Source organism: Phasianus colchicus, chromosome 7 (assembly GCF_987193195.1).
Source record: "Phasianus colchicus chromosome 7, bPhaCol1.hap1.1, whole genome shotgun sequence".
Lineage (NCBI taxonomy): Eukaryota > Metazoa > Chordata > Aves > Galliformes > Phasianidae > Phasianus > Phasianus colchicus.
This window is the reverse complement of record NC_143442.1, coordinates 3,910,202-3,933,361: the sequence shown is the minus strand read 5'-3', so window position 1 is coordinate 3,933,361 and position 23,160 is coordinate 3,910,202. Positions and strand designations below refer to the sequence as shown.

At 38.9% G+C, this 23,160-nt stretch overlaps 1 protein-coding gene across 4 annotated transcripts in view; it reads left to right on the top strand.

Moving 5' to 3' along the window:
* The window catches only part of ARHGAP15 (Rho GTPase activating protein 15), a 315,056-nt gene extending 292,126 nt beyond the window's left edge, over positions 1 to 22,930 (top strand). For all 4 annotated transcript variants that reach the window (XM_090143526.1, XM_090143525.1, XM_031590760.2 and 1 more), the window contains one exon: positions 21,655 to 22,930. In XM_090143526.1, coding sequence (XP_089999652.1) covers positions 21,655 to 21,838 — 184 coding nt within the window. In that variant the 3' untranslated portion in view covers positions 21,839 to 22,930. The remainder of the gene's footprint in view (positions 1 to 21,654) is intronic.
* The last annotated feature ends 230 nt before the right edge of the window (positions 22,931 to 23,160 follow it).

The window sequence follows — 23,160 nt, the reverse complement described above, 5'->3', positions numbered from 1 at the left end:
GTCTAAGAAGTAGTTAAGAGTGACTTGGAAGTACACCTTTCCTCTGCTAATGTTGCTGAGATATGACAGAGGCAAAGAAATTATATTGTGAGGCTCCTCCTTATCATTCCTCTACAGTTTCCACACCCACTGAGTTCAGTTTTTAAGAGGTTTCAGCCCACAAATTCTACTCATGATCTCATGTTCATCTTGGGTTTGATCTTCATGTTTTGCAGCATTAACAGTAAAAATGAATGTAGACTACGTGCTCTCACGGAAACAGGTCTGCAGCTGTTTTATGTGATGAATGACTGTGCAGAAATGGCAGACCACAAGAGAGGGTCTTGTGGTCCTATAAGCATATGAAGGACACAATCCTGTTCCTCCCCTCTTGGCTGTGCGGTATTTAGGACTAACTAGTGCCATTTTGGCGCAGTCACTTTTCAGCCAAACAACCCTTAAAATCGAAGGGCTAGACAGGATTGAGGGACCAGTGCAGTCTCCGTACACAGAGAAGCATTTCATGCCAGCAATGACAAAATGAATGAATGACTCCAAATAAAAGACTGCTCCAAGCTTAAAATGAATGATGCCTTTATGCCGACCATTTCTGTTGCATTCGCCTGACATGTATATATTAAAGATCCTTTAACTTGTCGTGTAGCATCCAGCTGAACAGGCAAAATGAAGTCCATATAGCTGTGGGAATGTCCCTATTTAATTAAGGATGGAAAAATTTTAAACGGGCCATAGAAAGACTTAGTTTGCCCTTGCTGAGAAACATTTTCTGTGTCTTCATCTGGGGTAGCCTGTGCACATATTCTCTCCTTTTGGGGGTTATCTGGAGAAAGATGATAATTTATTACTGTCAATGGAGGACTAATATGGAAAATTATTTCTTGGGAAGAGCCTGTGTGCAAGAAGTGGGTACATGCTGTCATTGGACCTATACCATATGCAAAATTTACAGCATCAAATGCAGCATCTATCCTAACCTGAAGAAAGTTTTGTTACTGTGTCTTAGGAGAAAGATATCAGGTATACACAACAAGTCTTTGATCTTACATTTAAATCACTTGATTGATACTCTGGAGACCTGGGTTCAGTTCTTGGCTTTGACAGGATATTTGGTGTGACCTTGGGTAAATCATTTAATCTCTCTGTGCCTTGGCTCCTTGTTTACAAAATGATGATAATGCTTCATTTGTCTATTTTGGCTTTTTAAAGCATTATCTGCAAGGGACAGCAATTTTCTCTGACTGTGTATGTATAGAACAACTGGCAAAACTGGACTAAGGTTGGCGTACTGGGCTTTTGCTGTTGTTTGGCATGGTTTTTTATTTGTTTGGTTTTTTTTTTCCTTTTTATTTTCCTTTTTTTTTCTGGGGAGGGGGAGGGGGGGTGTCTAGGGCAGGGAACAAGTTACTTGTAATAGAGATAATAAATTACCAATATTTCATCATGCATATATTCACAATATCTGGCTTGACTGCTGATGGGAGTGTGGATGTGTGGATGTACCACATAAATAAGCACATTCTTACCCAAGTATCACTGCAGAAAGCATGGTGAACCCAAAGGTATATCACTGCAATACATTACACAGTAATGTACGGTAGAATGATGTAGTATTTAAGCCATCAGAGCATTACGGGTGAGATCTCCTAAGTCTCTCTGAAGGTGGCCAGTCTCCTATGCCACACAAACACATCCCCAGGGAAGGAGAGGACTCTTCTCTGTCAATATGGAAGTAGTAGCAGAATATATATTCTATATATCAAAATATAGGGAAAAGCTAAAATGTTCCCTTGAATTTATAATTAAGAAAGACAAGTCACAATGGCCCCATGGCTCCATAAATGGGAATATAGAAACATATGTGCATTACTATTAGTGGCAAGTTGTTTATATTATTAAATCAGAGGAAGTTCTAGTTGCCAAATATTTGAAAAAACTAAGTAAACTTGTTTAATTTGAGGCATGTTATTGCAGTCTCTATATTTGCTTGTGCAGACAGTAGTTCTTGCCCAAAGTGGAACTCATCTTCAAGGGGTTTCTCATGGGAGAAGTTGAAGGACCTCAGTTATGCTGTTTCTGTGGCAAGTGGGTGTTCAGCATGAGAGTTCAACTTTAGCTCAGAATGCTGTGTTTATCCTAAATTACAGACTACAACAAGGCTGCACTATGGTCCCATTCTGCAGTGCTTCAGTCTGCAGAAGCAGTCCAGATTAAGCACATGTAAACGTACTTCAGGTGGATTTTTCCTTAGAAACCCAGACAAAGAAACTGATAAGAGAGAGAGAAAGGCCTGGCAGCAGGAATTAACACCAGTAACATATATCTTTCTTAAACCACGCCTTCAGAAGTTGCAAGTAGTCACAGTGTAGTGTATGAAGCCAGGAGGAGGATTAAATGCTTGTAGTTGCAGTACCTGTTCTTTTGAGTATTTTGAATTTGATGAAAAAAAGTCCGCTATTCATCTTTGCATGAAATTTATACTCCCACTCGTATTAACAGAAGAGAAAATACGGAGCTGAACAGATTTATTGTATGGCTCTTTCCAGTCTAGTATAACAAACTTCTTTGTTAGGACTCATGCTGAAAATAATTGAGTCCAGCTACGATTAGGTTTTTACTACCTCTTCCTGAAGATGACCAAATCCAGCATTACAACTTACACATGAAAGAAAGAAAGAAACAAACTAATAATAATAATAATTATAATAATAATAATAAAAAGAGTAAGGATTTTTTCAAATAAAGGCTACATAAAACAGCCTGTTCTACTTGAGGATGCTTAGAGTATTTACCTGCTGTATATAGCCCATATGTTTATATTGTATACATTTGTGAAACAGTCACATTTCCTCAGGACTCAGCACTTCCCCGTCACTTATTTACAAGTGGTTTTTACTCCCAGACAGAGTGAGCTAACCACAGCTACCAGATAAAAGCGACAGACCATTCTGCTCCTATTTTGCAGGCATACACGGGGCATGGGATGATGCAAAAACCTTGCAGTGTCTCTGTGCACAGATGTGAACAGAGAACAATCCATCCCTTCCCAATAGTACAATACTGTCAGCAGTAATTTACTCTCACAACTATAATTCAGGTGAGTCAGAAGGACTTTTACCTCTTTAGGGATCTCACAGCATTCTATGATCAGCATTAGAATAGCTATTGCACACCTCTAAGGAAACTGAGGCACCAGGAGCTTAAAAGACTTAAAAGACTCCACATAAACCAGCAGTATAACTGAAAAGCCTAGAGAAAGTTGGGGTTTTTTTTGCATAGAATCCTCTGCAGAGAGCCCCAGACCCTCTCTCCCCCAGTGCAAGATGCAGGAGGGGAGGTGGTGGCTGCGGGCGCCTGGCTGAGCCCCGTGGGCCGCGCTCCGAGCTGGCGCACAGGCCGAAGCTCTGCTCCAGGAGCTGTGTGCCTGCATTACACAGCACTGTGCCTGAGCTAATAAGCTGCGCTTATTAATGTTAAATTAATGAATCTCAGCCTGCTCTGCTTATTAGGTTGAGCTCCGTGCCACCGCGAGGCAGCTCTGCGGCTCCCAGGCCCAAGCTGTCTCACATCTGACCAGGCTGGAGCACAGGGCAGCCAAGCTGGAGTCTGCCCTTACACATCCATGTGGGCACCTCTGCAAAGGGATGCACTGCAGGCAAAAGCCGTCGCCTTGCTTATTATTCTCCTGCACAGAACAGGATAATACGTGTTATTTACAAAAGTATAAAATGGATGTGGAAATAATTAAATGGGAAGATGGGGCCAGCCTGATGCAACCATCACTCTCCCTTACGTGGAAAGCACTGAACCCAGATGCCCAACTGTGGAAGATATTCTTCCAGCAGCAGCATCTGCCTCCTTGGCAGGCACTTCAGGCGAGTTGTCTGGGGAGCTCTGCAGTTGCCTCTTGGTCTGTCACGTGGATCTGTTACTGTGGCCTATCTGGCTGCCTTGTCCAGACTGAAGCCAATTCCTTTCGATTCACCTTTGAATCCAAGACGATCTTTTTTTATTATTATTTTTTTCTCCATTTTTCCTGTATAGTATATAGCACAGCAAGACGTTTTTAGACACCATTTGGGCTTTTTTGCCCTTTCAGAGAGAGAATGGTGATTTCTTTCCTGACTGCTTTCCCCCCACTTAATTCATTCCTGTAACTGTTTGTATGCATTTTGGACATAAGCTCCTCATCAAGAGTAGAATTAATTACCCAAGACATACCCACTATCCAATATACCGTCTAACAAAAGTATTAAGTATTGCAAGATTCATGGTTTATCTGTTTTGAAAAACAACCTTTCCCCCATGCCCATAGCTCTATGGACAGAGAAAGCACCCAAGCTGAACAACTCAAACACACACACACCCCCCTCAAAGCTTGCAACACACAGCAGCTTCATTCTGCAAGGCACTGGCTTTTACAAGCTGCATGCAACTGAACGGACTTATTTCTACCTATTAAAGATTGGAACAAAAAAAAAAAAGCCTTGCATAGAAATAAGCCACAATAGCCTGCACAGCAGGAAGCGATGACAATGTGATGACAAGTCCAGCAGCCATACCCAGAATTCTGAGGGTAAATCAGAAAATAAAGTTAAAGTATGGTAATACTAAGTAGGGGATGTCTGCAAACTTCTTTCTTTCTTTCTTTCTTTTTTTTTTTAGTTGGTGTAGGAAAGATGTAGCAAACATATGTGATTTTCACTCAGTAAATTATGTGTTATATCAGCGGTTTCAAGCAGGCTTACATACTAAATCTAGGCTCAGAAGAACCCTTTTTTCACATGGCGGAGGAACAGATTACATTAAAAATTGTGCAAGTCTTTTATTCAAAATGAAAATATGAAAAATGAAACAGATAAAAGTTATGTAAAGGAAAAAAGCAAGACCATGAATAGAAGGATTATGCATCAAATATATATATGTGGAACTTCAGAGAACTTGGGGGAGACTGAAACCCAAAGCATGGATGGGCATTCAGTTTTTACTTCAAGTAAAATGCCCACATTCAGGCATGTGCAGAGGACAGAAGTTTTTAACCAAAACCATGAGAAATAGGGAATGTTTCCTAAATTATTTCATGAATTAGGACCTTTCTTTAGAATCAGGCAACTCAGGGACTGCTCTTGCTCTTTAGACACAGGACAGCAACAAAGAGAAAAGCTGAGCCTTACTTCTACAATCTTAGGGAGAAGCTACTAGAAATGTGAACAGGATAAGCATCATCTGTCATCAAAGCAAGTGGGTGGTTGGTCAGAGTAGGAAGACACTCAGGCACCCCTGACTAACATTTGAAGTTTTGCATGAAGTCAACTGATCTCTCTCTAGCAAAATACATATGAAGGCATGATCTGTCTGCACACATGCTTTTCTGTGTTTTTTTATTTACTGTAGATTCCTTGGGTTCAGTCTGCGGGAAGAGAGAAGAGTTAAACCTATTTCTCTCTGCTGAAGTACATAGTGGCCTACCAAACAGTTGCCTTGCTAATTAGTGACACAAGCCAATGTGCACCAGGCCCAAGTGTGCACAATATAGGAATAATAATAGTTACTGAATTAAAGGCAAAAAAGAAATCCAGTTTTCCTGGAGCACCTTTATGCATTCTATTTGTGTTCACATTGTGGGGGGGGAAGGTGTCTGCGACAGAGGTTTCTGCAGTCATGCCTTGTCCTTCATGTGAAATAAGAGACTTTGCAAAGTTCACCCATTCCCTGAAGAGTACGTTACAGCTTAGTGGCTTTAAAGAGAAGAATGATGAGGAATTAGAAATGCATTTTCACCTGAGCTTCCTATTTTCATAACAGTATTTAAAAATATAAACCCTGATTTTCATAACAATCAGACAAATAATTATGCTTGGTACTTTTCAATGCTACCAAGCTTCAAAATGTAGTGAACTGGTGTATCAGCAAATAACAGAACGATAAAAATAATTAACATAGTTTTAATTTAAATATTTATGATACGGTTGACTCTGTGTCTGTACAGCCCCATTGTGCTAGGTGCAGTACACAAATACGGAGAGATAGAGCCCCTGTTTCAAAGAGCTCCCATTGTTCATTCCACATTACTCAGTATCAAATGATCTCAAAAAGCTTTTCAAACATTAATTAAATCTCAGAACTTCCTTTTTCAGGTCAATAAGTTTTATTATCCTAGTTGTGTCGATGGAGAAAGTGAGGACTGAAGAGAGTAGGGCACTTGCCCATAACTACAGAGTGAACACTTCTCACTTCCACTCTCTGCTGTCTCTCAGCTTCCCCCCAGCCCCTCAGCTTCCAACGTATGGCCATATGCATATCCGCAGTCTGGGCGTACGCGTGCATATGGACAGCACATCTCAGGGAAGGCCAGTTATTGCTAAGTGCTCTTCGTTTAATAAAGACCATGTGGGAGCCCTGCTTCTGGTTTGCACTCACACAAGCTTCAGTAAAATATCACTGGCAAAGTTAATTTATGAGATTTTGTAACCTCTTAATATTGCTTGGGGTGAGCGTTCTTTTCAACTCAATTGGTTTTGTTGGTGAAAATTAAAAATGCTCAATTCATTATAAAAAGGGCTTTTTTTCCCCCCTTGTTTATTTATTTATTTTTTCTATTTTGAGAGATTGAGCCATGACACATTAATGTCCAGAACCAGGCCATCAATGGGTAAATTGCAGTGCTTTTCTGACTAAAGATACAGGATTTTTCTCACAATAAGGTTGCAAAACAAATAATAGGCTTGAAGTTTCTTAAGATATTCATTGAAACTTAAAAAAAAAAGTCTTTCATGCCAAAATGTCAGTGTTCTGTGTAAAATAATTAATATAACACAATCGGATCTATTCTACTATCGATTGAAAGGGAATTTATGCAGGTAATTCATTAAGTCTGGTGGGAGTTTGGCATGTAAATCCCCCAGCACTTTGATGGGAAAACAGACCCTGACTATTTGATTTTTACTGTTTTCATAAGCCATAAAATACATGCTTTTCAGTGACAACTATAAAAAAACAACAACAAAAAGCAAATACCTGAGCAACTAGGGCAAAGGGCAACTAGGGCAACTTTGTGAGACTTCTGAAATGACATCAGAGCAGATTATTTTTCACGCATTGGAAAAGACGCAACAATCATTTCACTCACTGTGTTGAGAGAATCAGAGAATGGTATTTTAAATTCCAGCATTTCCAGGCTATCACCTTCATACATCTCTCTTTGTGGTCAAGCGCACAATTAGTACTTCTAACATTGTATTGACCATTCATTTTCTTATGAAGATCTACAAATTCTCGTAAATAAAAGCCAATTGGAAGAATGAAGAGGAAATCTGTGGACTGGAATGCACCCTACTTGTAATGGGAACAAAAAGCTGGCAATGAAATATAAACCTAAATCATTGCAGAATGACCTACTTTAAGGCATTTGCCAAAGAGACAGTGTTTTAGACAGCTCCTCTGAAGTAGTGTCTTTATGTCTATGCCATCTACAGATTTATTATTGTGCTTTATAAAAGAAAGGGAGGGAGGGAGGGATGGAGGGAGGAAGGAAAGGAAGGAAGGAAGGAAAGGAAGGAAAGGAAGGAAAGGAAGGAAGGAAGGAAGGAAGGAAGGAAGGAAGGAAGGAAGGAAGGAAGGAAGGAAGGAAGGAAGGAAGGAAGGAAGGAAGGAAGGAAGGAAGGGGAGGAAAAAATATAAGAAAAACCTACAATGTGTCTGAACAAAACTAAGCTTCGTCTATAGAAAGATTCCAGTATTGTGGGCACCACACCCACACCTACTGATGTGGTCCAAGTTTTTTCTTTAGAGGCACCTAATTAAGAAACCCTGACTCATTTACATGGATACGTTTGATCTAAATTACACTCTAAACCACACCAAATTAGGAGCATCTGTGAATGCGAAGTGTTTGTTCCCAGTGCCTGGTAGAACAGGGCCAGTTCTGGACGGCACATGTTCAAGTGATGAAAAATATTTCAGATGTAACATACTTCTGAGACTTACTTTTCCACTAATAATTCATAATGAGTTAAACCAGTATCTCTGCTCAAACAATTATTTCAGGCTGGGGTAAAAAAAAAAAAAAAAAAAAAAAAGTTATTTTACTTTTGAAAGGAGGTGGTTTAAAACACTGTTCAGGAGTTCTCCTGATAAAGGGCCTTCACACAACCATTAGCAGGATTTGAAGCTGTGTATATCAGATATACATTAGTCCTGAAGCCTAAGCTGAGGAAAAGTCTCTATGACTGATTAATTGTTGCCCACAGACCAGGCATTCTGATATGATGTACCTTCTTCTGTTGCAACCCTTCTGTGCCATCTTTCCTGGACTTCACAAGAAGGTGTCAAACTGATGAGGTGGTACCACACATGCTGATTAAGATGAACAATCCAAGACAGCACACCAGATCTGAGAGACATGCTTGCTTTTGAATTGCTGTGTAGACCAGCTATGTTTTTTTTTGCATTCTAGTTGGCCACTCCGTCCAAAACAGTGTCCTACAGCAATATAGGAACTCTAATCCTGCTTTTTCCTCTGGGAAAGAATGAGCAGAGGAGGCTGCAAAAGCCCCTGGTTGCTGCTTGCAGTCTAAACTGACTCAAGAAATAGCCTTTATCTTGCTCTTATTTAAGCCATAGGAGCAGCCCAAGCACTAGGGAGTGCAAATCTGAATTCCATGCTGTGTTTGCAATTCCCAGACTGCAAGCACAATTTGGCACAACCGTCATTGGGCCCACAGTATTTGGCAGCTACCTTTTATTCTTCCCTTCTTTTATGCTTTGTGAATAGTCTAAGTTACATAATACCAGTGACAATTTGTTTATGGCAAGCATTAGAGTCACTGTTTTATGATTACATTCAAACTTGAAGCCACATTTTGACATCTAAGGATCATCTTGCATTCTTATATATTATATACAATGAAGGTTTGTGTTCCAGTAAGGGAGGGTAGGGACTTTATAAATAACATGACTCCTTTTGTCTGAAGAGATTTTAATATATTTGTCTGATCTACTGTTTTTGCAGTAGCTAGAATATAATTTGAATATATTAATATTTTCAGCAACTGTGTTCAGGGAGCCCACTTAATAACTTATGCATGGATATATAGATACACTTCAGACAGAGGTAATGTTTTTAGCCCTTATGTTGGTAATACTTAGACACACACAATGAAAGAGCCTGTTCTTTCCTCCTCTTTGTTGTGGGCATGCATTGTGATGGTATGGAGCCAGTGTTCTTTCTGTTGTCTACACAGCCTGGATTCAATAAGCAGTTATATATGCATATTATGACAATGTGGTCAAGGAAACCAGATTTTTTTACTATACCTTCATGTGTCTGTACAGTATAAAATCTGGTATTTATTTTTCCTGTCCTCATTCAATATGTTAACAAAATCATAATTTGATACAGGTTATGTTCACTTTATAATTAAAATTATAGATTTAGATTAAAATACAGCAAGATGTTGCTGAATGGAAAATATTTATCTTTCTGTACATTATGCATTATGGTGCAATATAAAATCAGAAATCTGTGGAGTGGCTAACTCCAGCCAACCTTATGACTATTTGCCTCCTCCCCTGGTCCCCAAGATGCCACTAGTCACTTCTTCTAAGCTGGGGCTTCTACACCAATCTCAGTCCCATCACTAGATGACATTGCCACATCCTCTCCAGAGTGCTATTGTGGTCTTCAGAAATGCTTCTGCACCACATTCCTGTCACTTCCAGAAAGCAGGAATAAGGAGAGGACAGCTGAAGCAGATCCCAGTGGAGGTTTTGCACAGGGCAGGAGTGGGCCTGAGAAACTTAGGACGAAAGGATGGATAAAGGGAGTACCTCATAGAAATGCTTCATTACATTTGTTGGCACAGAAAGGAGGAGAGAGAAACAGGAATAGACCAAATGGCCAGGAGAGTTTTGTGATCTTCCCTTTCAAACAAACACAAGTAATATCATTATTATCCACGATCTCACTTGGATTCCCTAGGCACGCAAGGGACCTAACCTAGACCATCCTCAACTGCAAGTTTCAGATGTATTTGTAAGCAACATACTCATATTCCCAGCTACTCAAGATGAGTTTGTTTGTTTGTTTTTTAACCTATGCAGCATTCTCACGAGATGTACTCTTAGAATTATATAAAGCAAAGACATAGTATCATTTTAAATTCCACAGAACTTTCTTCAATTAAATAGAACCGAGTACATCTTTTAGATTTCTGTCATACTAACCATCACGCTCCAAAGAATCAGTATTTTCGGCAACTTAGCGGGTCTTCCAAAAATGTTGTGACCGTGTTCTATCCATTAAGTTCATAATATATCTGCTAATGAGGCATCAAGTATCTTTTGCCTTGGAGAAAGGGTGCTTTGAGTCATTTTTTTCATCTAACTTACGATGGAGAGATTTGATGTGGACACTGCTTTTTGAACAAGGGCTAACCAAGTGTAGTGACTTTCCCATGATACAAACATCAACATTGAACCTCTGGTTTCTGAGTCCTTCAAAGTCTGTCAAACATGGTCTGGGTTAGGGGTACTAAGTGAGTTGTGTGTATCCCCACTGGCTTTTCTGAATTTTGACTTTGGGCAGGATCAGAAAGAAGCAGATAATTGCAAGTCTGACCATTTGAAGTGAACAATGTTTTGTATTAGATCTTTGAAGATAAAAGAAAAACAGTTGAGAGAGTCAGAGCCATCTATATAGAGAACTAAAGACTTTGGTAAAGTGTAAGGTAGTTAGTTCAACAGTCATCTGCAAATAGTACGTATGCGAAAAAATGCTTGACTAAAAAATGAACAAGTAAGAAAAGCAAAAGCCAGTTTAAAGCTGGGAAATATCACAGAACTTACTGTACTGCAAAGGGTGCATCTTAAAAAGAAACAATATATGGAAAATCCTGCACTCCAGGCAGTTCATGCATTTAGTGCAGTGGACTATACACGTGCACAAAAAATAAACATCAAGCTAAGGTGAGTGGACAAGACAGACAAAGTGTAAGTAGAAAAGACAATGCTGACATAGTAAATTCATTGCTCAAGGGCTAGTAAAATGTAAATAAGTTAAAGAAATCAAAGACTCACGGCACATACTCACTAGTGCATTTAAGAGATATATTCATCCTACTCGTGTTCAATATCAGTGCTGAAACAATCACGATGCTGGGAGGCATGTTAAAGCATCTTTCAAATCTGATACAAATGCAGTACATATATGTTGCACTTGTAGCTTGTGGAGAGCTCAGAATTGAACATGAACGACTAGGAATCCTGGTTGAGGTCAGATCCCATATAAAATCATCTCTATTGGGCAAAGCACTGGGTCGGGAACACTTTATTTCAAAGAACAACATGGTGATAGTGTGTAAAAAGACTAGGTTTTAGATTAAGGACAATTAATAGACCAATATTCAGAGGGCTCTGCAGATTTAAAAGCACAGGAAACAAAGCAATTTATGAAGTAATTGCATATTTAAGAGCTCATGGAAAAGGAAACTATCAACAAAAGTTTGTTCCCTGACTTTTGTGAAATTCTTTGCCACATTCTCCAGTTTCAACACCAAAACACTGGTTGTCTCACAAAACTGAATAATTTGTTCCTGACACTGGACAAAAACAATGTGCTGTGAGCAAAACGCAGCTAAGTTTGGCACAGGAAGCTCTGGGCTCTCCAGAAAAGATGGATTTCTGAGCAGGTTGGCCAAAGTTTAGCATCTCCATTCAAAATTCCAACCAGTTGTCACTTTGGAGCTGTAAGTCATGTCAGGGCTGAGCTTGTACTGTCAACTGGATTACTGTAGCAGAAAAGTGCTATAATTGAAAGCTGCAAGAGGTTATAGATTGAACATAGTCAAAAGCAATATTTCCACTCAGTAGCAGTAGATATCATCCCAACTGAGAATATTTAATATTATACAAAGTGGAATTTGGATTCCATTCTACTCCTGGTCGGTGGGAGGTTTGTCAGTGACTTTCACAGGAATCAGAATTTCAATCACTGTCAAGAGAGATGCAGCAAAGGGTGTGATTAAGCAAGCAAAGTTAAAATAACTGTTAACTAGAGGCTTCCAAAATAAATTTTCTGAGCACGGACTTATATCTAACTCAGTGTTTTCTTAATGTAGCAACACAAACAGCTCTGCCGGGGAACAAGGCTTATAAAATTGTGCTAGTAGAGCATGGTTAGGGTTTGCAGGCACCCTTCCACCTGAGCTGCTCTTTAGAAAGAAGAGTAGAGATTACTGGAAGTAGTGCTGGCTGGCAGAGACACTAAATTTACTGGGAGGAGACAAGATGCTATCATATTAACTCTCATCATCCTTTTGTTTTTCTTGCTACTAAATCTGAACCAAGCAGTGCAATTTATGTGCATCTGTGAATAAGGCTCCATAGGGTTTCCTTTGTGTTTTCCTCTTGCTTTGGGTGTGCTGTAGAAAGGCAGCCCCTTCCACCAACTCACTAAAATGCCTGAGTTACCAGCAGAACTGGTGGCTCTGCTTTGTCTTTTTTGCAGCATATTTTTTGTTTGTCCACTACTGAGCATGGTATGTTAAAGCATCAGTGTCCCCATCCGAAAAATGCTGCTAGAATCATTAATCCAACTTTATTAAGAGACTTTTGCTTTATGGAGGAATATCAAATATTATTAAGACAAAGACAAGAGGATAATAAGGAAATGTGTGGGTTTTTTTTCCCCTCGCTGACCTAGTTTCTAACCTCACTTTAAAATTTTGCATTGATTTTAATTATGCTTAATCTAAAGCTGAGCTCAAAAATCTAGCAGGCTTAAGCACTGCTTTCTGGTGAATTTTCTCGCCTGTCAGCATTCCTCAGGCTTTCTTTGCTACAGTCAGAAGTTTATTTCCAGCCCAACGCAAAGTTGACAGAGCTCTCAATCCATGGAGAGCATCCAGCATGATCACTGCACAAGGCGTGAGTTCAGACATTACCTTGCTCAGCTCAGCCTTGTGCACAGCGTTCTTCACAGAACAATCACAGCCCTTTTCTCATCAGCAATAGCCAGAGGCAGTAATAAGGGTGAAGGATATCTATCATGAAAAGTCCAGCGTCAATGTGTTCCCCCAATTTATTTACTGACCTTCAATGCAACAGGCATACTCCTGACCCTCATGAGATGAAGCCTAAGGGGAAATGGCACTGAGCACCAATTCCATATCCTGTTGTTCTGTGGTCTAAATTAAGTGCTAATTAATTACCACTGGCATCTTTGGCATTGCCTGTCAAATTGGATTTAGGATATCCTTTCACTGTTTAAACAAATAGCCCTACATCTAAAGCTAAAATCCCAAGTGCTAGCGTTTTCTTTGCTTTAAAATTTTTATTTAAACATTTGGCAAGTATCTCCATAGATTTTGCAGGTAGAATTCAAATAAAAGAAACAGGAATTGATATTGTCAATTTTGATTAATAGTCCTTCATTAATAAACATCCTGTTATTCAGTTTCCACCTGCAGTTGCTGATGTTGCCTGGAATCAATTAACTCATATAATTTGATTTATTTTACAAAGACATTTTTGGATGTGCTGTGCTGATGATAAAGGTTCTATATTTATAATTCTTGATTTAAGGGAGATTGCTACTAACTGCTTTTCATTTTTAATGTTAGAAGGAAATGTAGCTTAAGATATTCTTGAATTTTTTTTGAAAAATAAGCTATTTAAGAAGTTAAAGCTTTATTCATATCAGACTATCATCTGTTGCCTTCTGAGCTACACAGGCCACAAAAGCATGCAGATCTAGGACCTCTGACAGGTTGGGCTTTACAATAAGCTGGTTATGCTGCAGAAAATAATCAGAATTAAAAAAAAAAAAAAAAATTACAGAAGTTACATCAGCAACCAAAAATACAATAAAGGATTCTGTGCATTATATCTACATCTGAACATACATTATTCTATGTAGTCTCACACTGCCTTTATCTCTACTATCCAGACACCTCTAAGTGTATCAGCATCTGCCTAACATCTGCCATGGGTGGTTTTGTTCTCTCCCATTCCTTCCCCTGGGCTGACTTGTGCTTGCAGTGGCAGTGTGGCTTTAGAGAGGAGCTTGTTGTTGTTGAGATATATACGCTTCTACATGGGTGTTAGAGACGACAGAAATGAATGCCTTGTGAGTGGAGCTGCAGCAAGAGGAGTTTGAGATGCTCCTTATGGAAGTTTGTGGCCACCAGCTGACTGCTAGGAAGTGCCTGTCCCCAAACAGCAAGTGCCAGATCTCCTCCTCTCTCTAGTCTTGTAAGCATTAATCAGAACAAGCTTGCATTCAGTCACAAAATGTTAAAAACCAAGACAAACTGGGAGGGCAGTGTGCCCTCAGTAAAAGAGATCTTAACAAGTCACTCAGTTGGGTCAGTTCCAAAAGGGAGACCTGGAACATTTGCAGTACAAAGGAAGATCATGTGAAAAGACATTCCTTATAAAAGTCAAAATCCATTTATTTGACACAAGATGATTTGGAGGTGCAGGACCCAAGTCTTTGCCCAAATCAGGAGCTGGGATAGGATGCCCAAAGACATAGCTTTATGGTATAAGAACTACCGCACTCTCACAAGCTTGTTTCCTAGAGCAGATCTGAGTTATGGCCCTTTGAGGAAAAGGCAGGCACCTCATCAGGACATGATCTTGATCAGCACATGACATAGTCCTAAGCACATGAGATGATAGAATCCCTGGCATGAGTTTCTAACTTGTAATGAGTGCGTCTGTTAGCATCGCAATGGTGGGCCAGTTTTTCTGTTCCCAGAAATGCCTGTGCATTGGCAAGATACAATTATTGATTAGCACACAACTGAAGAACACATCAGACCTGTGGTTCCCACTTCCCCAGGCTCCCTAATATGGTCTCACAAGGCAGGCAGGACAATGTGTGGTTTCAGGCTCTCTTTGACACAAAGCAAGTACCAAGCCACCCTGTCCTTTTCATGAGGCAACAGCACGGTTTGGAGGCCATGAGGAGGAAAAGGGGAGGTCCTCCAAAGTGTGTTATGAAACTAGGACCCTACATTCTGCCTGTGTCCCTTTAGACAAATATGCTTTTTGATCTCAGTCACCTGGAGAAAGAAGGCTTTCTTCACAAGACAGGTACTCTGCGGGGTGTGGGCAGAGGTAAGAGCACACATGCTCCTAGAAAGGACATCATACAGGTAGCAAAGTTCATTCAATGGTGAAAAACACTTTATTTTAAGCTGTTCTCTCATTAAACTAGAGTAAGCCAGAATAAATGCTTTTCTTCATCTTTTCGGAGTTTATTCTGCCAGCTGTGAACTGATCTTCAGAGCTAACTTATTTTCATTTTGGGCTGGACTCCAGGGCAGTCCGTCCAAGCAGGGCTCATGCTGTAAGGCAAGCAGGGGATCCCCTGAGGAAGCCTACTCTGCACCAGTTCCCTGTCAGCTGTCCAGATCCTATATATAGCCACTCATTGGTTAGCCCTAAAATTTAGCATGCAGAAGAAGACCGCATCAAGAGCTCATTCTTTTGCCCCAGTGCAACCAAGGGGAAGGGATTTTTCCCAAAGAAATGTAATACAAACCCACAGCTGCAGAATACAGGAAGCCTATGGAGTTTCTGTAGGCCAGAAGCCATTGAGGCTGTTTTCAGTGAAAGAAAGCTCTTAAGTATGTCTGAACCATTTCTGACCCCTCTCATAATGTATCAAACACCATGACCTGGTTTCTCTATTACCACACTTAACTATTGTTTCAAATTTAACCTGTGGATGAAACAGTACCTTGGCATTTTGCACTGGCAGAAGAAAATAGCTTGAAACTCTATTAGTCCACTGTGATCTCTGCACTGTGTATGTTTGTTGGAGAAGAAATCTCATGTAAAGGGCAGTCACTGTAGTGTTTTAGAAGTCTGCAATAAGCACGAACCTCAGGTTATAGCTACACACACAATGCTCCCCCCCCCAGTACATAACAAGCCATACAGATTCCACAAACAGCAAGCTAGGGATTCAGCTGATAATATTTGCTTTTTCTTAGCTTCATCAGCTGGTGAATACTACTATAATACAACTGAGCAAATCATCCATAAAGCCAGGACATAAATAATAATGAAGTTTAGTTTGCATTCATAAAATACCAAGAATCCCAATTTATGGCAAAATTTTAATTTTACCTACATTGCAGTGCAATGAATTGAACAGTTTACATAAGTAGAGCTTATGGCATCGGAGGCTCACTTAACCAGCAAGTTCAGGAAGTCTCTCAAGATGGGTTAAGTAGTGGATGGGCCATACGTTCCTCCTCTATGGTGGGTATACTTTGCTGTCTGTCCTAAGCTGGCAACAGAGTTCCCTTGGGAAATGGACATCTCTGCAAGGCCCAGTTATAAAAGGACACTTTTTAATTGTTGCTTGCATTTTAGGATGACCATCAATGGCCAAATTTTGTAGTTCAGTTGTCTTTTTAGTACCAAAAAGCACTTAAGTTCTGAATTAAGAACAATCACTATAGCTAAACTGACCTAAGTTTACACTAGAAAATGATGTTGCCGTAATATTATGCATCTTGGAAGAGTACGTAACAGGACACACATGAAAAGGAAATAGACCCAGAAGAAATCTGGTAGTTTATCTGTGCATCATTCTGTATTCACGCTTCCTTTTTAACACTGAAAAATCCTTCTGCATAAGCCCAGCCAAAATGTGCTTATACACACACAGACATTATCACTTAGTAGGATGGTACGTTTTATTATCAGGTTATTTTCCAGTACATTTGGCACAGTTAAGGTAAGTATATTAACTTTACTTCCAAATAAAGGAAACAAAGTTGTGCTGAATGCCTCAGCCATTTTCAGTGAGTTAAGAACTGACAGGAGGTCCAAGTAATCAACCCTGTCTACTGTGCCGAGCTTTCCCCAGGGACATCTCTTCCGATCATACAAAGCATCTGACTGGCATGGATATAGAATTGCTTTCAATAAAGATTTTATTTCAAGCTTGGATGATTTCTCCCCCAAATGTCTTGTCACTAAAGCAAAGTATGTAATACCTGTTATTTTTTAAAACCTGTGAACCAGCTTTTGAGATGGAGAAGAGCATAAAACACTGAGTTGAATGTTGTTCATTGTAAAAGTCAGATTTTTACATGCTCTGCAATATCAAAAATCAGACAACTACTACATGAAAACTATCCCATCATAGTGTGGTGATAAGGTCTGTTAAGACAGCGATATTTGAGGTGAGTAAACTCAGTTGACAAGGCAGCTGAGGCATCCCCAGGACAGAGCTCTGAAGATAAAACAACGTATTTGCATATCTCTGACTACATATAGGAAACCAATATTGGATAATTTGAGGATAATTATTGGTAAGGCAAATCAAAGGAATGTGCAGACTTTCACCCCCCTGGCGCAAAACAGAGGAATTTGCAGATAAAACCATCTGGCTAGTTGTTGCTAGCACAATTCAGCAAAGATACAAAACCCACAGAACGGGGCAGTCCTTTCCTAATCCTATAGAGTTGCTTGTTAAAGAGAATGGATGTCATAAATATGTTTTCTTTCCTTCCTGGAGAGTATTCCTTATAACTACGTATCTTTAATTTTTCTCGGCCTTTATTTAGATCTTTGGTTTTGATCCCTCACGGCAGTGACTTCAGCAGTTAAATCAAATATTGTGCAGAATGCTGATGGACAAGGTTCTTACAAGAAAACCTACTTTTATCTCTTAGTCATCTGCTGGCTTCAGAGAATTTCATTTCCTACACCTGTCATTCTGGTCCATAGTATTTACCAGATGACTTTCTTACTCTCCATTTTTTTTTTTTTTTTCATCAAAATTAGGGATCAGCCTCATTTTGTAATGTGTTGCCCTTAATCATAGGCAATGTTTCAAGTTCATGGAAGAGCAGCAGGCTCTGATCCTATTGAAAATTTACCCTTAGATATAATTTAGAACAGTAAGATAGTACTAAGTTGGAGGGAACCATTGCCATCTGAGCAAAGGGCAGCTCTACTCCCAAACATGCTTCAGCCTACATTAAGACAGCTCCTTTCCAACTGGGATTTTCCTCCCTAAAGACACTGACTTATCTGTTTATTTATGTACAGTAAGAACATTAAAATGGTGAGGAATCAGTCACTGTTGAAATGCTTTCTCCTCCTCAGTCATTTCTACAGAGCAGAAATGGATGAAGAACATTTCCTAACACCTAGCTTGTTTGAAGTAATAATCCAGTGTGCTTTCCAAATGTCAAAATTAATAACAATTTTATTTAGGGAGTTTGAAAAGTGTAGGTTTAATGAAACTAGAAAGCCAAACTCACCATACAATGACCCTCTCAGTTGTAGGGTTGCCCTGCTCTCAGTCACACGCTTTCCAGCTCACCGTTGCCTTGGCAACAGCCAAAGCATAAATTCTAAATATTCTTGCTTATATATCTGCCATTGACACTTGAGTCCTCCTATCACACACTTCTGCCGTTTCAATACATCATTAATTTCATTACTATTAATAATGAGATCTGTGCTTTCTGTTTCCTGGCTTGTAATATTTAAGGACCAACACCATTCTTGATATTAGGAATTCAGCTCACTTATTTGGGGGGAAAAAGTCTTGCACACCATAATGCCCTGCAGTTTCTAGATATGGTTCCGTTATCTGTAGCACTGGATTATAGATTGTTTCTAAAATAATCTTAAATTGATGGATCATTGCTCCTTTCATTTGGGCTTGACAAGACATAGCTTTGTAATTTCCTTTCATTTTTTAAGTTGCAAACGGTGTATCACTCTCTCTGCTTTTTTATTTTTTGTGACAAAAAAGAAATTCTTGCCCATTTTTTAAGGTTTTTCGTAACTAAATTTCACTTAGCAGCTAAGGTAACTATTTTAATTGAGTTTGTTTTTGTTTTGCTTTGATTTTTTTTTTTTTCTTTTTTTGGTGGTGGATGGGTGAAAAAACCAGCAGTTATGGAATTTCATTGGTAAATATTTGTAATTTAAAATGGCAAAAGGTCCCAAAGTCATATTTTTTTTTCTTCAGTCTGGATTAAATTCCTTCCTTCTTTCCCTCCAGTATCTGTATTTTGCCACAAACCATTTAAGTACTCAGACTTTCCTGAAAAGTATTCCTGTTTGCTTGGCTTTGATTTTTTTGTTATTACGATCATCAAAAAAAGTGCAATTGCAAGAAGAGACAGAAAACATCAAGAATTTTCAAGAGGTTTTATCCACACAATAATTATTTTACTAACTTTAGTTTAGAGTCCTTATATACATGTGTGGACATTTTCATGCTTCGTATCGATGCACCAAACCAGACAGCAGGTTCCTTGGCATTGCCAGTGCACACAATGAACATCAAGGTTTATGCCATACTCTCACTTTGTGAAACTTAAGTGATTGCAGACCATGGCTGGCAGCAAAATCGGTCAAACAGGACTTGGCATGCAGGAGGGCATCTCCAGGGAAAGCAAGGGGAATCGTTCTGCTTTATAAAGATGGCAAATGAGGGCACAGCGATTGGGCATCCATCTTCTGTTTTCTGTGTTCACATCAGAAACAACATCTTGATGGTTGGATTTGATGATCTTGAAAGTCTTTTCTTTGATTCCGACTCTACGATCTTGCTCTGAATTTTACAGAACAAGGAAATGAGATCCTTCCTCTTCTTTCATTTCATCAGGTCCTTTATCCCTGATCACTTTTTTTCTGATTCTGCTCATCTATGGTTCATTCTCTCCTGCTCCCTGCAAAGTGTTTCTCATCCAGCTGTCCATTGTCAATGCCACCTCATTGCAAAGCCACGGCTAGTACTAAATTAATCTCTAACATTATAAAATATACAGCTTCTCAGTATGATTTTTCCCTGGTGAACCCCTCATCCCTCTATATCTGTGTCATCTGAAAATACTGTATAAGCTTTCCAACATCTGGCCTATAGTAAGTTCAGCAGAAACAAGTTCTTCTCACAGGGACGACTCAAGCTCCTTATACATCCTTCTGCATAAGTGGCATTCAGAAAAACATTTTCACTCGTTACAAACTTTTTTAATTGTGATAAATATGTGTGACGTCCATCAGAAACCCACGCAGCCGTTTGGCAACAAAACTACTAACTTCTGAGACTTCTTGGACTCCTAAGTGATGATATGTTAATCTTACCACAGAGGAAACATAATTATTTTTTTTTTAATTTATAATAAAGATGCTATATTTTAAGAAACTAATAATTGAGCCAATCTGATTAGTGCCATATGGAGAGTGTTCTGTGCAATGGACACCACAGTTAAAAGCATGAGGCAGAACTAAGTAATGTTTCCTATTTAAATGTGGAAAAATCCATGAGCATCAGTGTTCAAGGAATGTGGTATATGACAAGATTGGCAGAAATCCACAAGACGACACTTTTTGCTGTGCAGTGTACCAAGAACCTGAACCCACGTCTCATGAAGTTTCTTTCACTTATAGTTTAGCTTGCTGTAAGTTCAGCAGTAGGTAGAGCAAAACAGAGATGTGTATGATGATTTTAAAATTGCTGTCTGGATTTTAAAAGGTAAATGAGTGATAAATAGGAAGAGACGAGTAAAAGAAGAACTTAGCTTCAGAAGCACACTTGGAGTATTTAAGTTCAAGCTAACAGGTTAGGCAAGAAATTCAAACATTTACACATTAAAGTTAAATTTAGTTCATATTCCTATGTAGCAATGTAAAGTTATACTTGTAATATATTCGCTTACTAGTCTTTCCAGCCTAGGATATTTTAGATATTCTGGAGGGTGAAAGGAAATGGATTTTTATTTAGTCCACACTCAACGCTGCAGAGATTTATGCAAAACTGCCTAGCTAACCTCTGTCCATTAAACCTATATTGTTCTTAGTCCGGGCTTCTCAATCCTTAATGTCATTTCCACAAGAATATTAAGTCTTAATACAGACAAAAGATCAACTTTTAATAATAATGGTCCCCCTCTCATAATCTGTGGGTAATAAAGATATCAAAGGTTATAATCCTTACCATTGTTTTCTAAGCCACCCCATTAAGGTATGTGGTCTCAGTGCCTTTTAAGAAATTTCGTGTCAGGATAAGGCACGCAAAAGTCTTTTTAGTTATATAAATTTCACAATCCATTTCTGAGCATACTAACTTTATTGGATTTAAATTAGCTGAAGGAATGCATTTCATATGAGCTTTATATTAAGGGTCCTTTTAAGTTTTCCCAACTCTTTCAGCACGGGAGACCATGCTACAAGAAGCAAGGAGATTTTTCTCGGCAGCCACCAAAACTGTTACCATTAATATTGTTTGATTATCTTAACAGAAGGGGCAACCTCTATTTTCAGTATCTAAATGTATGAGCGCAGAAGTTATTCCCTTACAACATACACCTGAAATAATGGGCATTCACGAGAAAGCAGCAGAAAATTGTGCCCTGATATAAGTGAATCCTAAGTGGGTCTTTAGCTCTCCATTCCACACACATCTTGTGGCTGAATCACCTTTCATTACTTGTCAGATTGGCAGAAGTTGTCACTTCTCTCCCTCTTTTCTTCCTTTTCAATAACTCAACCAAATAAACATCCCCAGTAAGAGAGTGAGCGAGAAAGGAAAGTGCCTCTGTATACTTTGAGTGCAACAGCGACTCCTTTGACATCCCTGTTTTTTAACCAATTATTTCCTTTCGTCAACAGGATAGCAGCCAAGGAATCCGTGAATCTTATGTCAACACAAAGCTTAGGAATTGTGTTTGGACCAACACTCCTTAGACCTGAAAAGGAGACAGGGAACATGGCAGTCCACATGCTGTACCAAAATCAGATAGTTGAACTTATGCTGAGTGAGTACAGCAAGATCTTCGGCTCTGAGGAAGACTGACAGACAGGGCCTGTTATTGAAAACGTTCACATCTGTCTTGATGTCTAATATTTTTACATTTCTGTAAACATATTTCTGAAATATTTCTTTTTCTTTCAAGTGACAGATGCCTCGTTTTGTGAAAACTTAATGATGATTTTGTGTTTAATTTTCAAACATTGGAATAAAAAATATTGTCAACATTTGCCTATATGTATTCCGCATTAACCCTTTGAGAGTTTCATTATGCTAGCACTCCAAGTGTCAGTTTTTTGCAAGCTGAGCATACAGCATATGGCCAAGGACCATAGAAAATGCTGTTTACCAACATATGCAATGGCACAGAAAGACAAAGAGTAATTGAGGAGATTGGTGGGAAATGGAATAAATATGTATATCAAACACAACAAATTAAAACAGATACCGCATAGTTTATAGGGATTTTGAGTATAATTTACCTTTCCCTTTGATATGGATTGAAAGTTAAATACATGATGAATTATCAAGTCCCCAAACTGAAAAAAAGGATTGAATCTATTACATTTAAACAAATTACTAAAAAAAGAAAAAGCCAACAAAACACAGTCTCATTATTTGCATTGCAGTGCCTCACAAAAATAAAACTGAAATTGGAACTTCGGCGTTTTTACTTCAATGCAGTACATGAAATGAAGACATTGCATGACTGCTCATTTTAATGTAACATCCATTTTGATTCTTCATCACACTGTACATCTGCCCGCTTTCCCCAGCTATCTCATGTTCTGTAGCATTTGTATTGTGCTCCTGAGGATGCTTTATTGGTGAACTACATTAAATTCATCTAGAAAGACCTTTAAAAAAAAGCCTTTTCATATGCCCTTAGGATTACTTGGCTAGACTTGAATCAATTTATGCATTTGATGGTTAGTTTCAGTTGTCATGGATAAACAAAAGGGTAACTGTCTAGAATATATCAAATATTGTTTCATTTTGAAATGTATGTTTCCAGCTATACACATCTCCTACCCTGTTTTGTAAAAGTATTCTGCTGATAAAATGTAGACTTATGTTTGACAGCTTTTTAATCAAGTTCAAAGAGAATAAATAAAACTAATCCAGTGTGGTAAAGAGTCTGTCTGGTTATCGATTTGTTCACAAAATGAAAAATAAACCATGTAAATAAGATGTGTGAAACACAGATCTAGAAGCAAATATTTAAAGCAATTAAAGATCCCAAAACATAGGATTAATGCATAGGTCTGCTGCGGAAAAGAGATATGTCTTCAATATCACCTCGGCAGATCGCGGATTACTCTAGTTTTTACTTAGCATCATTTTAGAAAACACTGTGTTATACTGGA